We start from the raw sequence: 14529 nt of genomic DNA, 5'->3' as shown, positions 1-14529 counted from the left end.
TCAAACAATGTCATCCCAATAAGTTCAATAAAAAAATTTTAATTACATTATTTTTATTATGATCTTCCTCTAAAATGTGGAAATGTTGAACTAAGAATAAAATTCATAGATTTATAGTTGTTATAATTCTATAAATCAAAAACAAATGTATAAATTATATACAAAAAGAAACCAATATAATTCAAGTAAACAATATTAAGTTTAATATAACATTCATGGAGTATTTTGCTGAAACTAAAGGGTGGATGTTAAGAGTAGGGTTGTACAGACGTGGAGTCAATTTTATATATAAAACCTATACTTTCCGTTCAATAATACTAATGAAAGGAAGGCCTGCTTACATAAATAGGCTTTAAAAATTATATTAATGCATTTAGGCTTTTTTTGTTAGTTCAGACTATTCAGATCCATGATTAATCAAAAGGAAGGCCTTATTTTAATATGTCAATGTGTAAAGAATCCATAAGGGGAAAGTTAGGGTACAGTCTACCCTGAGGTGTGGACACAGGCTCCACCTTTCCCAGGTTTCCCGGCAATCGCTCCAGAACCATGCGCCACAGAACACCAGTTTGGGAAACACTGCCCTACAGAAAAGTTCAAAGAAGAAATTCTGTCCAGAAGCTGTTTAAAACAATTGTTGTATGAATTAACCCTAGTTTACTAGAAGCTCTTCAGCTAAACAGCTCTATTCTTCAAAAAATATGAAGAAAATGACCCATGGGTTCCACAGCAATTTCTGTCCTACTGATCTGAAAAGAAACGATTTGAGCCTCACATCTAAGTCACTCCCTACATACATTCCTCTTCATTTTCCAATTATTGGCAGAAAACTCCATGTTTGAATAACATCTATCACTGACCAATAACAGGTGGAGAAAAAAATTTAATTTATGCCTCTAAAAATGCCCCTTATAGAAAAATGAATCACAAAACAATGTTTAATAAAAACATTAATATTCTAATAACCTTTGTCATCTGGAGAAACTCTTCACAGGTGAGCGGCTCCTCCTGGGGGAGGTGACAAAGAGGCGTGCTGCTCATTTCCTCCAGGACGGCATCGATGCGGAACTCGATCAAATCATTGACCCTGTCAACCAGTAATTCCAGGTCCTCTTTGGAAAAAACAGCAGCGAGTGAAAGACATTAAGCATTTTGTTTTGTTTTCTTAAATCATCACTGGATTAAACTGCAGTAGTAAAACCAGGATTAAAGTGGCCCATACCAGTTTCACCCTTGGTTTTCTCACGCTATTCTTTCTTTGACCAGTTTTCTCAGCCGGCAGGACTCTGACTCAGACTTGAAGACTGGGCTCAAATGCAACTCCCCGAGGAGGCTTCCTGTGAGCTGCGCATACTCGAGCGGCCCCCTCCTCCCACACTGACAATGACCTTGAGCATCCTTCCATTTCTACATATGCCACACGGTCCCCTCTTGCATCTTATCTTCTGGGATGCATATCTTTCATCCTGACATCTTCAACACTTAGCCCAGTACCTAGTCCACAGGAAGTATTCAATAGATCCTGTTAAAGTGAAATTCCCCCAGCGTTTCTTTTTCTATTACTATCATAAGGTACATTTTTTAAAGTTGTGAAAAAGTAACATTGAACACTAAGTTCTATGGACAGAAATGCCAATTCTGAAGGAAATTAACAACTTTACTTCCAAAGGAGGAATGATGGTTAATGAATTTCCATCGATGAAGTAAATACATTTTTCAATATTTATCATAGTTAATTTTCTTTTTTTCTGATACTACTTTCTTCTAGGAAATGAAGTTAAAATTGAACATGGAAAAATCCATGTTATGTACTCGTGATGCATCAGAGATGTAAACACTTCCTTAAATAAATACCTTTACTTCCTAAAGACTAAAGCCCTAGAAGTTTCTAAGCTAATTATTAACGAGGGTACTCAAAATATTAAGTAGTTCTGCCTGGTAAGCTTACTCATTACTCAAGAGAGCCAACACCTTTACTTAAGCAAGTGTGTGCTCAGTAAAATTCTTTACTATATCTGATTCTCCAAAGCTCCCTCAGGGGTATCTATGGTAAATCGATATCTCTGAAAAATCTGACTGAGTCCTAAGGCATCTTCAAGGTCTTTGGTGCCCTGCACCCTACGTTGTCTACATCCTAATCCCTTGCAAATGTTACAAAGAGGACTTCGCAGATGTGATCAAGTTAAGAATCTTGAGATACGGAGATTGTCCTGGATTATCCAGGTGGGGCCAAGGTAGTCATAAAAAAGGGTCCTTATAAGTGAGAGAGGAGAGTCAGAGTCAGAAGACAATATGAATACTGAAGTGGAGAGACAGAGAGAAAGAGACTTGAAAGTGCTAAGCTGCTGACATTGAAAATGGAATGACCAGTGGCCAAGGGATGTAGGCGGCCTCTGGAACCTGGAAATTCTCCCCTGGGTAGGCAAGGAGAATGGCAACATTTAAGTCTTCCTGGAAAAACTCTCCATACCATGTTCCAAATTGAGTTCCACTGCCCTCCATGGAAGGTCTATAAGGTCCTGATTTCAATTCCAGCCAAGGGTACATACCTAGGTTGCAGGATCAATCCCCAGCCCTGGTCGGGAGGCAACAATCAATGTGTCTCTTTCACATTAATGTTTCTCTCTCTCTTGCTCGCTCTCCACCCCCTCTCCACTCTCTGAAAAAAGCAATGGAAAAAAATATCCTCTAGTGAGGATTAAAAATAAGTTTTTTAAAAAATAATAAAAGCTATGAGAAGTCCTACAGAAAAGAAGCCTGTCTGGCTTTGCTCAACCTGAATTTCCTGATGTCTCTGAGCCCAGATCCCCTCTTTGCAGCATACCAGTACACATTCTGGGAAATTGTATTCTAAGGAATATACCACCTTACATATATTTTAAAGTGTATTATATCTCTCATTAAGAAAAAATGTTTGCATGAACTTTTCCCATATAGCCTGTTGCTCAGCACTCTACTCTGTCCAAATCTCCCCATCCTTCAAACTGGGGACTGAATATACACTAACCTATTAGTATAAAAAGCTGAATGACTCTGAAGATGCTTTAAATTCTAATGTCCAACAATAAGTATATTTTTAAATGTAGTTCATCTCTGGGGATAAAATTAAACAGTGAATATATATACTTTCCAGGAAATTAGTGAATATATATATTTCGGCAAAATTCCTTGGGGAACAGCTTAAAAAATGACACTCCCCATTTTGCTATTTATATCACAATATCTGTAAGAAATTATACAATAGACATTAAAAACTCAGCCTTTCATATTGAGAAATAATAACCATTTAGACAGACTTACTGATCTTGGCAAAAGCATTCTTTAAGTACGTCTCAATGTTCAGTGATGTCCAGGTCAGGGCGGCCAGACCGGGTTGGAGAGCTGCATCCACTTTAGCCAAATGAGGGACCATCAGTTGCTCTATGGTAGGAGGCATTTTTGACTTCACTCTCTGATATTCAGCCAGCATCATCTGCAGTGATATGGGAGTTAAATAATCAATTAATATCTCACTTTTAATATCTACTAATATCACTTTTTCTTTAATAAAAGGATGAATTTTATTTGGGGTCCAGCTGTAGGGCAGGTAGAGCGGCCTAAACGGAGTGGGAATTGAACAGAAGACAAGAAACCTCTCCATATATGCACATTCCTAATCTGATCAAATACAACCGAGGAGGCGAGAAAAAAAAAATTAAGAGTAAAATTTTCTCACCACCTACCCAGCCCAAAAGCAGAGAAAAGTTTTTAGGCCAAGTGACTTTTCTAGACCAGGTTAAGTCACGTCACCAGAGCCTTAGCCTGTGTATCACTAAGCTCATGTGGCCAACCTTGTACGCTGGTACCACATGCTTCCTGCTCCTCGGGACACTTCCTGTGGACCATATTCATCACCCAAAGTGCTGGGGTCACCAGAGGTCTGTCTCAGCCCACTGCTGGGCCCTGATGCAAGACCCAAAGCATACAAGGAGTCAGGAACCAGTGTTGATATAATCAAGTGTCATGGCTTTAACTATCATCCATATACAAAGACAAGCAATTTTTTTCATTAAATGTATTGGGGTGACATTGGTTAATAAAATTCTAGACAACCAAATTTCTATCTCCAGCCCAGGCCTCACTCCTGTAGTCCACATTCATACATGGCAAGAGCCTCCTCAATACCTCCACTTGAAAATACAGCAGACATTCTAAACTTAACGTGTCCAAAACTGAAAGTTTGTTCTTCCACAACACCTTCTCTGCGCACAGCATTCTCCATCTCAACTGATGGCAACTCTATCCTTAGCAATGAGTGGCCCTTTGAGCAATCAATGTTTTCCAAGGCATGGTTTGCCAATTATCTATCTGAAAAGGATCTGGGAACTTTTTTGGGAATGAGGATATTTTCTCTGAAATTCTTAAACAAAAAACAATTGTTTTAACCAAGGTCAGGCTATAAATGAAATTGAGCTATAAATCAAAAGGGTGTTAACTGAAAGAGAAGTCCTGATATAGATGGGAAGGACAATGACTATCAGGGACCCTTACCCCACCACAGAAAGATATTTGGGACCACAGAAGAGCAAGCAAGGTATGGCCTCACTTGAGAGATAATCAAAATTAAAAAAAAAAAAAAAAAAGAATAAACAAAAAATTTTTCCAGTAGGGGAGATACCAAGCAGGAACTTCTTAGTGTTAACAAAGGGTGGATTTTAACAAAGGAAATAACCCTTTTCCTCAGGTGAGCAGCCTGAAGTTAACCCCAATAAACAGTAGACACCCTGCAGCCATCAAAAAATTCTAGTATTGACAACGAGGTGACAGACTTTCAATATTAAGGTAAGAAAATTGTTAAATTAAAATGTATTCATAATGCCATTTTGCCCAGGTACTAGGATTTATCTCCCAGGTACTATAAATTAGATCAAGAAGACTATTCTAACCGGAACCTGTTTTGTAGTAGGTTATATGTGTAATATAAACAATACTCAAATTGTCATTAAACAAACTCCATTTCTCCATCTGTCCAGTACTCAGGCCAAAGCTCAGAGTCATCCTCGCTCCGTTTCTCTCGCTCCTACATGCAATCCATCAAAGTATCTTGTTTGCTCATATCCAAAACAGATCCTACATCTGACTTGCTGACCACCACTACCACCATCACTGACTCTCACCTAAACTATTGTAATAGCCCACCACTGTCTCCAAGCTTCCACTCATGCCCCCCAAGAGTAGTTTATGCTCAATTTACCAGCAACAGCGATCCTTTCAAAATATAAGCTGGATCATGTCAGTCTGCTTACGTGACCACGTGGCTTCCCATCTCATCCAGGGCTACTAGTTCTTCCCTTGGTCTGCAAAGATCTATCCAATCTGGACTCCATTACTTCTCTGATTTCATCTCTAATCACTCCTTTCCTCTCTTACCTGCTCTTGCCCTAACATCTTCCTTAGCCTCAGGGCCTTTGCATCTCCCTCAAATAATTATTCAAATGCCACCTTCTCAACTAGGCCTATCCTGACTGCCTATTTAAGACTGGAAACCATCACCAAAAACCACCTCTGCCCTATTCTTTCCATAGCACCTATCACTTTCTAATAGACTATCCAGTGGTACCTCAGTTTTCTAATGTAATCCGTTCTGGAAGGCGGTTTGAGTTCTGAAATGTTTGAAATCCGAGGGAACAACAGCTGACAGCTAGGCCTCAGGATCCTACGCTGGCAGAAGCTGTGTGGCATGTTCAACCTCAGAGGCGTGTTCGAAAACCGAAGCATTTCCCTCCGGGTTTACGGCATTCGTAACCCAAAATGTTCATCAAAAGAGACATTCGAAAACCAAGGTACACTGTATATCTATTTATAATGTTCACTATTTATTTTCTGTCTTACCCAACTAGAGTGTAAGTTCTATAAGGACAAGAAATTTGCCTGCTTTGTTCAATGTGCTGAAACAGTACCAGGCACACAGGAGATGGTGAATCATATATCTCTAATTAATTAATTAGTTCTCATTACAAGGAGCATTTGTGATCAGAAACTCATGGATTCTGGTCCTCCACTGAAATTTACCTGTAGTTAATGCTGAACTGTACCAGTAATTAATTTATATGTTACCATTTTTAAATAAGAGGTACTTCTAGCCTACCTTTTATGATAATGTTAATGTCAACAATAATTAATTATAAGAAAGTAACTTTAATGTACTTGTTAAATACAATTGTTTTTAAGCGCATATTTTTAATGTACATGTTGGTGCTACTTTGTCATTAGATTAACGTTTCCCAAAGTGTTTTCCCTGAAATACGAACCACAGAGATTCCACAAGAAAAATGGTCTCTGGATGGACAAGTTTCGAAAAGCCTATATACAATATCTCCCCTCTTGGACAGTCAACTAATATTAAGGATTCTGAGAGAACTACAAGAAGGAAGTAAGAAGCCCAGTGGAATACATGAATGTTGTTAAACCCAACATCTCCCAAATAGGCCACATAATCCTGTTTTCATATAAAACTTTTCCACAATTTTCCTATATAGCCTTTCAATTTCCATAAAAGCCACAGTCAAACAGCCTACATTTGAAGGTTCTACTATAGCAGCTACTTACACATTTCCTGAAGCTTTTCTCCACTGCTTACCTTTTTTTCATTGTCCATCACTTATTCTATTTGGGAAGCGTTTCTTACAATCATCCTTCTATGTCCCACCTTAATCCTTCAATCCCATAAAGTATGACTCATCCACTTTATAAATGAGAAACTAAGGCTTAGGAGGGTAAAGGAATTTGCCCAAAGATAATCATTTGAATCCAGATCAAATTAGCTTCAGAATCTATACTTGTAGCTACTGGTGTATACTGGCTTGTCTCCTTCTACTTTGAACTGCCTTCCAAGAAATAGATGAAGAATACAAGCTCTCGGTTATTTTGGCATGTCTATAGAAGCCTGAAAGCTGATAACTCTCAAACGTATGTCATCTTCATTTGACTTCTGCACTCAACTCCAGACTTACATATCTACCTGCATGGATAACACCTCCACTTCAATCATCTTATATTTAAGATAGGAACAAATGATTCCCTCCTGTCCTGCAAAATAAACTAGTTCCAGGTTTTGCCACCTCCATAAGTGGAAAGTCCACTCAGGGCTAATGCATGTTACTGAGCAAGTTGTGCAGAATGTAACCTATTCAGTAATACAGAACAGCCATACTTTGAGTAAATGCATGAGTTGCTCACACCAAAAGCAAAGGAATCATCCTTGAGTTCTCTCGTAACCTGCCTGTTGACATAAGTCTCTAACTCACTGATCTACTGCTTGGCTGACATCTTAGTTCAAGCCACCATCGTCTCCATCTTAAACCAGTGTAACAGCCTTCAAACTGGATTCACATCAACATGCTTGTTACCATAAAATCTATTCTTCACCCAGCGGTAAGAATGATTTTATTGTATAGACATCATGCCTTTTTTCCTGCTCAAATTTCTCCAGTGGCTTCCTGGTGCACTCAAACTTATAGCCTTGGTTTACAAGATCTGTAATGACCTGGCCTTGCCAACTCTGCAGCCTCAACCCATGGCACCCTCCCCATCAGTCCCTCCACTTCAGTCATCCTGGGCACCTTCTATTCCTCAACAGTGACACACCACCATTTTTCCTAAGATGCAAACTGGAGCTAGCCAGGAAGAGGAAAGAATGAAAGCACTATACCTTCATGTTACTGAAGTTCTTTTTGTATACATCCCGTTTCTGGAAAAGGGCAGCTGCAAATGGTGAAACTTCCAGACCCATCTGTGACATGCACTCTGTTTCTCTAAATAAGGTTAATATCTGAGGATCAAAGTTTACAAACAATTCTCCTGTGCCTGGAGCCTTCACCAATAAAGAAGCCTCAAGTCCTATGTGAATTTCTCCAATCTGTGAGAAAAGATCAACATTATTACTATTAGAAAGTTCAATGCATACACAAGGTATCCCGCTCAGCCATTCCTGGGAGAGGACCATCAAGTGTTCTTCCACAGAGCTGAGCTTCTCAAATTAAAGGCAATGGGGTCCCTCACTCTTCTCCCAAGTTCACTTCAGAAAAGGGCCTTCAAGTCCTTGGTGGTGCTGTTGCACAGTTGATTCAACAAAATGCCTGGATCATGATCCTCTCACACTGACATATAAGTGGTTACTACAATTAATGGTGATTTCTCAAACCAGTTAACACCCTGATACCATCATGCCTACTCAGTTATTTTTTCCTAATAAAGGTATCATAAAAACCTCCTAAACTCAGTTTTCAGTTATCTAGAAAAGCAATGAATATCACCACGGAGACATCCTGTATTGCCTCAGACACCAAAAGGTGAGCCAGGGAAATGAGAAACCATTTTAGAGGCCTAGTAAGGCTGAATTTGATTCCCCAAAATAAAATTCAAAAAAACAAAAAAACCTTCTTGCCTATCTACAAAGAAATACTAGTGTTGGTAGGGTTTGAAATGTAATTTGATTAACCTAGGATAGACAAAAAAAACTTAAGCCTTTGTTTAACACACATACTAGTGTTCACTGACACATTAAAAAACTGAATGGGAAAAAAAACAAACTCCCGATCAACCAGGTGAAAGAACCAACAAACAGGACCTTCTCACTTAGGAGTTTGTCAATAAAATGAAATGAGTTTGTTACCTGGTTATGATTTTTTTCCAAAATGAATCATTATTTTTCTTCATGGACATATTACACTCTCTGACTGGTTACCTACCTACATTCAGACAAGCCTGTCTTATAAAATACCTGCAAATCCAACTTTCTTCAAAAATAAAACTGTTCAGTGCTGGCAGAGGGTTTCCCGTTGACTGACAATGGAGGCGTCTTTGAAGAACATAATGTACAGACTTACTTGCTGAAGCCACGCCCGGTGGTAGAGAACCTCGAACTCCAGGAGGACCCTGGCCACCCTGTTATAACTGCGAATCACAGGTTTGGCTTCCGCCGTCCGAAGCACGCTTGGGTGCTGCTGGAAAAGCTGCATCGGCTGCTGAATCCTGTGGAAGAGCTGACGGGCCCACAGGATCTTCCCGGCAATGGGAGGCTGGTCTCGGCCCAACGGAGGATCACATTTCTGCTTTGTATACAGCTTTGCGATCATATCTATGTCAGCCCCATAGTTTTCGAGGATACGCCGGTATTTGTCATCAATACCAAGATTGGGTATATTCAATCTGATTTTTTTCAAGTGAAAGACTTGAATTAATGGGATTATATCTAGCAATCTCCTTTATTAAGGCATTTTAAAACATATGCTAATGAAAGAAAATAAGATTTTTGGCTAATTTAAAACATCAAAATAGTATCAATCCATCATATCTCAACAAAGTGGTTTATAAAATATAGTATCAATCTTTAAAATCTAGGAAAAACTAGGTACTTTTTTTTTTTCTTCAAATTTCATGAACATTAAGTAATATAATGATAGGCAGTCACAAGGTACTTTAAAGCTAATAAGAAATAAACTCTTAATCCTTTTTAGAACTTGAAAACTGTGACCTTGTTATCCAGACTGTCAAGAGAAGATTTTCTTTCCATTAGAACAGTGATTTTCAACTGGTGTGCCTTAAGAATTTTAAAACATGCAATACTTGACTATTTAGTCAGGGGCACTGACCACTTTTCCCTTGTACTGTCAAATAATAAAATGACAACAGCCAACACAACAATAGTCGTCAGGTGTGAATGTCCTGTCATGAACCATAAATATATAGATCACATAATAGAATTGCATCTTATTGGTCATGTCACACAAGGTTGCATCTGATTGGTTAATTCTTGGTCCCAGAAATTCTTATATATAAATACAGGCAGCTGATTTTTTAAAAAGTCACTTGGAAACAAAAAGTGTAGGTAATTGCTGATTTGTTTTGTAAAGCAATCAAAATTATACCTATTTTTGATCAGATCAGCAAAAAGTATAATATATTTTTTGGTGTGCCACAGAATTTTAGTAATTAGTTTATATGTGCCATGAGATGAAAAAGGTTAAAAATTGCTGCATTCATTTATGAAATAATAATAGCAATAATAATATAAGCTAAACTATGTTCATATTAACCCAATTTTAGTAAAGTGAACTTAGAAAATTGTTCTTGATTTTTACCTTTCAAATTTCTTTAACATACTTAGAGCTTGATTTGTGTTTTGAATCTTTTCAAATGTAACATCCATGAACTTCTGCAACTCATTCTAAAACAGAATAAAGTCTGATTATGAACAACATATTAGCATTGGGAAAAGTCTTATTTAGCATCAAAATTAAAGAGCTTGCCATTCTCTACAAACACATATAATATAGGACAAAACAGAACAGAAAACCTTATACTCACCTGAGCTTGAAAGAAAGGTAAATGCCCAGAAGCCAGAACACAGAGGGACCTGAGAACCAGAGCAGTCCCAGGAGTAGGCTCGTGGCAGGCTCCAGAGGTACTGGGTCAGGTTCAGGGCCTGGGGTAGGCCCTGGGGCTTTATCACAATGTGGGAAGAGAAGTTGTGGGGTCCTAACACCCTCAACAGATCCCTGCAGAAAGCCAGGGCCCTTGAAGTGCTACCCAGCCCATGCAAGGGGGTTAAATGTCTACAAATTGGGAAAAATAGCGGGGGGGGGGGGGGGGGGGGCGGCACTTGCCATCTGGCCAGAGCTGTGAATGGACAAAACAAGCCCTTTACTTCCTCTATAAAGAGCCAGATGATAAGTATTTTCCACTTTGCGCAGGACAAGGGTCTCTTTCACAACTGCTCACCTACCACTGCAGTGCAAAAGCAGCCACAGACAACCCCTGAACAACCAGGCAGGGCAAGATATGGCCCATGGCCATAGTTTACAAACTCCTATCTAAGAGCAACTGAAATTCCATGTCTGAGTTAAACTACTAGTGAGATGAGAAAGGCCTAAACCAAGAAATTGACATAACAGCTAGTCTGGGATGGCAAAACCAGTAGGGCAGCCCCAGCAGAGGGAAGGCAAAGCTACTCTACAGGAACACTTCCACAACCCCAGGCCACGAGACCCCTACAGGAGAAAAATAAATACCTTCCAAGAAGTTAAGTTCAAAAAGAATGACCTAAATATCAATTTCTCAAAGCCCTCAAATATATTTTCCAAAATGATTCCCATTACAGGTTGTCCTGAGAACCTCACACATCTTACAGCATTGTACAATTCTGTCCAAAAATAAAAAATAAAAATAACTGCACCAAAATATAAAGCACATGATATATTCTTTGTTCATTCTAAGATTTAGCACAGAGTTGTCATTAAAATCTAAACTGAGTTAAATAAAAGACAAAAACATTATTTCATTATTTTCTTTTTCGTGCTTCAAGGGAAAGTTCCAATCAATTATTCTTTCTCAGTTTACCAGAAGTTTTGAGCCTCTACAATTCTAAAGAGGTCAACAATTTATGTAGTGATCAAATTGGGAAGCCAGTTGCCACGTGCATTGAGAATTAGTACTGAGATGAGCTTGATTTTACATAAATAATTTGGCAAGACGACCAGTCAGAAATATCCAGGACACCACTGGAAACACTTAGCCCTTGAAGACACGTTGCTCTCTGGGGGCAAGCCACAATGCTCCCTGCCCCACTCAGCAAAGCCCCAAAGCTGAAGAATTCCTAAACCTAATGCAATGTGCCTCTAATACTTCTCATTGCTTCCACTGAAATTATAAAGAGCAGTGCAGTTAGCCTACCCAAGTAAATACTCAGATTTTTTCACTACATAAAAATCTCTGAGTATAAACTATGCAGAACTGGAATATTTGCAATGCCTCCACTCCCTCCCTCTAACTGCAGACACCAGTAAATTTTTACTGAGCCCTAGCACTGGGACCTGATTTTCTGCACTTTTCTATCCTACAACTTCACAGAGGCCTACTCTTAGCTCTCTATGAACATCTAAGACCTTAAATTAGTCTTCTTTTCTCTCTGAGCATTCCTTTTTCAGGCAAGGAATTCTCACACTCGTCCTCTTACTAGTTATGAGCTCCCAGCTTCTACTTGGTTTTCTGTTTGACCTGTTAGTACCAGCATGAACTCTAAATCTGGACAGGATTCTAAGCTCTGGTCGGCTTGAGAGTGGAGTCCTGAACACAACCCTGATCTGAATCACTCATGGACCCCAGCCCACCCTCCAGGGCTTCACCCTGGAGACACCACAGTTGCTGAGCCTCTCCATCCCTGCCTCCAAGACTCATCCTCCCACTCATTCATCCAGAGTCCTGGGAAGGTTGGGATTTCCACCCTGACTTTATAGAGAAAAAGGCTGAATTCATGAAGTATTTAAAGGAGAAAGTGTAGACAGTTAAGAGAAAGAGCATGGAGAAAGAGACAAAGAAGTCAAAGAAAAAGTAGTCATCCAACCAAAGGGTGAATGGGACCATTATTGAGATGGAAGGTAAGACATTAATAGTGTTGGACTTTTAAAAAGAGGCGATTAAGGAGAATGGGAACTAATGTCTATAACTAATGCTTAAAAACCAGGCTATAGAACAATTATAAAATTATATTCTCAGTGTTATAAAAAGTGGGCACAGGCTTGGAAAGGTCTCTCTATCCCACTTATTTTACTTGGAAAAAATAAACACTGTTCTGGCATCAAGCATCAGCTCCTCTCTGGGCCTTTCCCGGTCCCCAGGGAGCAGAACTGTGGGACTGTTCTCAGAGGCTCACATCCCGCCTTGTGGGTTGTAGCAATTCTCAGATTCTATATAATGTTTTGTAGGCCTGTCCTCTCTCTAAGTTTCTTTAGGACTTCTTTGGACTATGTCTTTGATCTTTGCATCCTCAATGCCTGGTACAATATCAGAATATTATACTTCTAACATATATGTACTTTTATTGCTATCCTAGCACATATCTGCCATCTGCCTGCTATAAGCTTTGAGGGAAAATCTATTTAATTTATTTCTGTATTAATAACCCACAGCATAGAAGCCTAATACATAATTGATGTACAATAAATGCTTGTTTAATTACAATAAATCTAGTTCTCATTAATTCATTACTCACACTTTAATTCAGCAAACATTCTTTGCTCTCCAACTATAGAAGGTGCCACCCACCAGGCCTCCTTAGACACACAAAAAGGAATGAACACAATTCCTGCCCTCAAGGTGTTCACCGTCGACCTACATTCTCATAAAAGCCACTAAAGTGCCATGTATCAGAAACTGCTGGGAAACAGGTGAAGACCTGACAAATACACATTGACCACGGAGCACAGAACAAGGATCTGCTATTTCCATCAATTTCCAACAAGAAGAGATCAAGATCTGTTGTCCTTATGTCTGAAGCGGCCCCTAAAAGTGGTCACTGCTTAAATTATTACAGGCATTATATCTTCCCATCAGCTGAAATGTGTCTTATAACCTAATGGTTAAAACCTTGAATCCTAGAGCTAGACTGCCTGGGCTTAATCCCCACACTACAACTTCTGTGATTTATGGCAAGTCACTTAGCCTCACCGTGCCTCAGTCTGCTCCTTTGGAAAATGAGGGAACTAAGAGCACCCCCTTTATAGGGTTACTGTGATAATTTAATGAATTAACACCTATAAAGTACTTAGAGCAGAACCTGCCATATAGAATTAGCTACTTTCATTATGATCCCTTCTACCGCAGAACTCACCCCTCCAAAAATGCCTCAGAGTTCTTTTTCCCCTAAAGTGTACCAACTTATTTCAAACCAAAAATTTTGGAAAAGAGTACCTGATGGCCATTTTCCTTTTATAACCAGAATAGCGCAAATTTCCACCTCACTCAGATGAAAAAAGTCTGCAGATTAACAATGGCACACACCTGCTGGGTTTTCTCCCACCTCTTGGTTTCTTGATCCCCTCATCTGACAGCAGAGATTCCCACCTCCCACAGGGGGTGCCTGCTTGACCACGCGAACCAGGGCTAGACCCGGCCGACCCAACCTTTTCCCGAGGAACTGGGGGCTGGGGCTGGACTGTGATAGTTCTCAGAAGTTGATGACAGCCAGACGCTGGTCACGTGGACTGGCGGTCAGGGTGGCTGGCAGTGAGTAGGGGTGGCAGAGGGGGGGCGCAGGGGAGGCAGGAGGAGGAGGAAAGGGGTCCAGATGCTGAGTCAGTCCTGGTACCACTGTTTCTAAGGCCAGCTGCCGCCCTGCCTTTGGGGCCTGCCAAATATCACTGGCCATTTGCTTAAACGACCTCTGGTCATAATCACTGCTATCAAATAACAAACAAATGGAAACAACTTTCTGTACTCTGATAACCCTGCCTTTCAACAGAAGATGAAAGTTAATTGTCTAAGAACTACGATGGAAGACACATGGATGATTATGATTACAGATCATTATCCAAAGTTATATTTATGAGCCTTTAATCTATGACAAAGAGCCTTCAATTATTAATCTAAAATCACAAAACACAGGCCGGGGCTGCTGCCGGTCACCTCCCTGATGAAAACGCCTCTCCCTTCTGATGGGTGATGATTAGCAGCATTATACGGAACAAAAAAAAGAAAAAAAACGGTGACTGT

General features: G+C 39.7%; 1 protein-coding gene across 1 annotated transcript in view; it reads right to left on the bottom strand.

The window, feature by feature from the left end:
* DNAH5 (dynein axonemal heavy chain 5) overlaps positions 1 to 14529 on the bottom strand; it is a 153791-nt gene that overhangs the window by 121744 nt on the left and 17518 nt on the right. Inside the window, exons 13-17 of the mRNA XM_016217304.2 lie at positions 10122 to 10207; positions 8868 to 9189; positions 7691 to 7897; positions 3301 to 3472; positions 967 to 1112 (exon numbers count right to left, since the gene is read on the bottom strand). Coding sequence (XP_016072790.2) covers positions 967 to 1112; positions 3301 to 3472; positions 7691 to 7897; positions 8868 to 9189; positions 10122 to 10207 — 933 coding nt within the window. The remainder of the gene's footprint in view (positions 1 to 966; positions 1113 to 3300; positions 3473 to 7690; positions 7898 to 8867; positions 9190 to 10121; positions 10208 to 14529) is intronic.

This window comes from Miniopterus natalensis, chromosome 3, assembly GCF_054644295.1.
Source record: "Miniopterus natalensis isolate mMinNat1 chromosome 3, mMinNat1.hap1, whole genome shotgun sequence".
Classification (NCBI taxonomy): domain Eukaryota; kingdom Metazoa; phylum Chordata; class Mammalia; order Chiroptera; family Miniopteridae; genus Miniopterus; species Miniopterus natalensis.
This window is presented reverse-complemented; position numbering and strand designations above follow the sequence as displayed.